The sequence below is a fragment of the Coregonus clupeaformis genome, chromosome 40 (genome assembly GCF_020615455.1).
Source record: "Coregonus clupeaformis isolate EN_2021a chromosome 40, ASM2061545v1, whole genome shotgun sequence".
Lineage (NCBI taxonomy): Eukaryota > Metazoa > Chordata > Actinopteri > Salmoniformes > Salmonidae > Coregonus > Coregonus clupeaformis.
In genome coordinates, this window is record NC_059231.1 from 7,115,186 (window position 1) to 7,116,960 (window position 1,775).

The 1,775-nt window shown below is 36.8% G+C and overlaps 1 protein-coding gene across 1 annotated transcript in view; it reads right to left on the reverse strand.

The window, feature by feature from the left end:
• Window positions 1–628, reverse strand: part of LOC121554871 (neurexophilin-2-like) — a 22,581-nt gene extending 21,953 nt beyond the window's left edge. Inside the window, exon 1 of the mRNA XM_045212012.1 lies at window positions 623–628. Within this exon, the coding sequence (XP_045067947.1) occupies window positions 623–628 (6 nt within the window). The remainder of the gene's footprint in view (window positions 1–622) is intronic.
• Window positions 629–1,775: the final 1,147 nt, after the last annotated feature.

The window sequence follows — 1,775 nt, forward strand, 5'->3', positions numbered from 1 at the left end:
ATATGGAATCCATTCCTATGGTACATTTTATAAACTCATGTTATATTGTATATTGAACAGAGACATTTGATATGTTAATGTCAATCCATGCCTGTCCCCATAGCTCTGCTATATTTACATTTACATTTTAGTCATTTAGCAGACGCTCTTATCCAGAGCGACTTACATGAGCAATTAGGGTTAAGTGCCTTGCTCAAGGGCACATCGACAGATTTTTCACCTAGTCGGCTCGGGGATGTATGATATGTTAATGTAGACCATGCCTGTCCCCATAGCTCTGCTATATGAAATTCAACTCTATCAACACTGACACAGATTAAGTTCAGCGATTTATAAATAATGACATAGTTATTATAATTGTAATTGTTATTATAATTGTAATTGTTATTCTAATTGTAATTGCATTAAATAGACTTCTACTGTATAGCCTATAATTATCCTGAATGTGTTATTTCTCTATAGCCCAGTCACAGTGGGGCCAGTCGTCAACAAAAAGTAAAATGAATACATTGAATACAAACCTTTTTTATTTTGTTTTAGAGGTGGTGTGTAAATTTAAACATTGTCAAGTATGCTTTAAAATACTGTACTGATTTGAAACTTAACTCCTATTTGATGTCACCTGCATGACAATCTTTTTTTATGTATTTGCCATGTCTTGCAAAGTGTTTGAGAGTTGACTTATTTAGTAAATAAATCCTACTAACCAGATCATCATTGAGCCTAAACTATCTGATAGTGACACATTTGACCATGTCATATCTTGGATATGAATAGCCTACATTGAAATAACAAAATAATGTCATTTTCGACTGTAGGCTATTCCTCATACCTGAGAAAAAATAGTTTAGTTAATATTAAATAACTCACGTGATGTAGGAGGAAAATGAACAGGAATGATCTTGGTGTTTTCATGGTTGATAACTGCTCTCAGACTTTATTTAGGAACGTTTTGGGACAAGAGGATGCACATGGAGATGCCATTGCTGCCATCAGCTGTGGAGAGTAAACAGACGTACACTGTAGATATAGAATCATATTATCATTAATAATGAGAACCACATGGCATTTCAAATGTATCACAGCATTACTGTCAATCATAATGTTAATGGTAAAATAAGAGCAAGATCAAACACTTCCACTAATTCCTCTAAAGTAGACTGAGTATGAAATACATTTAGAGTAACCATATCCTTGCAATATGTACTGTAAACTGTGTATGAATAAGCTACATGCATTACTATAAAGACATTAACATTCACCTTACCCTTTTCCCAATGCAGTAGTCAAGGCTCTTTCCATTAGTTCGGAACAGACGGTGAATCCATCCTCTCCATTCACTTCAGGCAAGCAGTCTCCCCAATTACCACAGTGCTCCGACTTCTTTACTGGGTTTTTTTGTTCCGAAACAGAAACCTATTTTGTATTCGGGAAAAACCAGAGAATTCTGCGCAAATACATTTCCAGTGACTGTTTTCAGTGTCTTGATTGAGACAATACTTAATATTCTGGTGACTTGCGTCAAGTCCAGCCTTAAAGCCTCTGTGTATCTGTCTGCTCTTTTTTGTTCGTTTGTTACTTTTTCCCGAGCAGCGATGTCATACTGCCGTTACACACACTGTCTTGGTGAGATTGCGTTTAGCAGCAGAGAACAACCCGGTGACGCACTGTAGAGATTCTGTAGAACCTAGTTACTACTGCAATCTGAAGTGTGCGGTTCAGAGTGTGCTCTCTTTTCCCCCGGTTCAGAGTGTGCTCTCTTTTCCCCCGGTTCA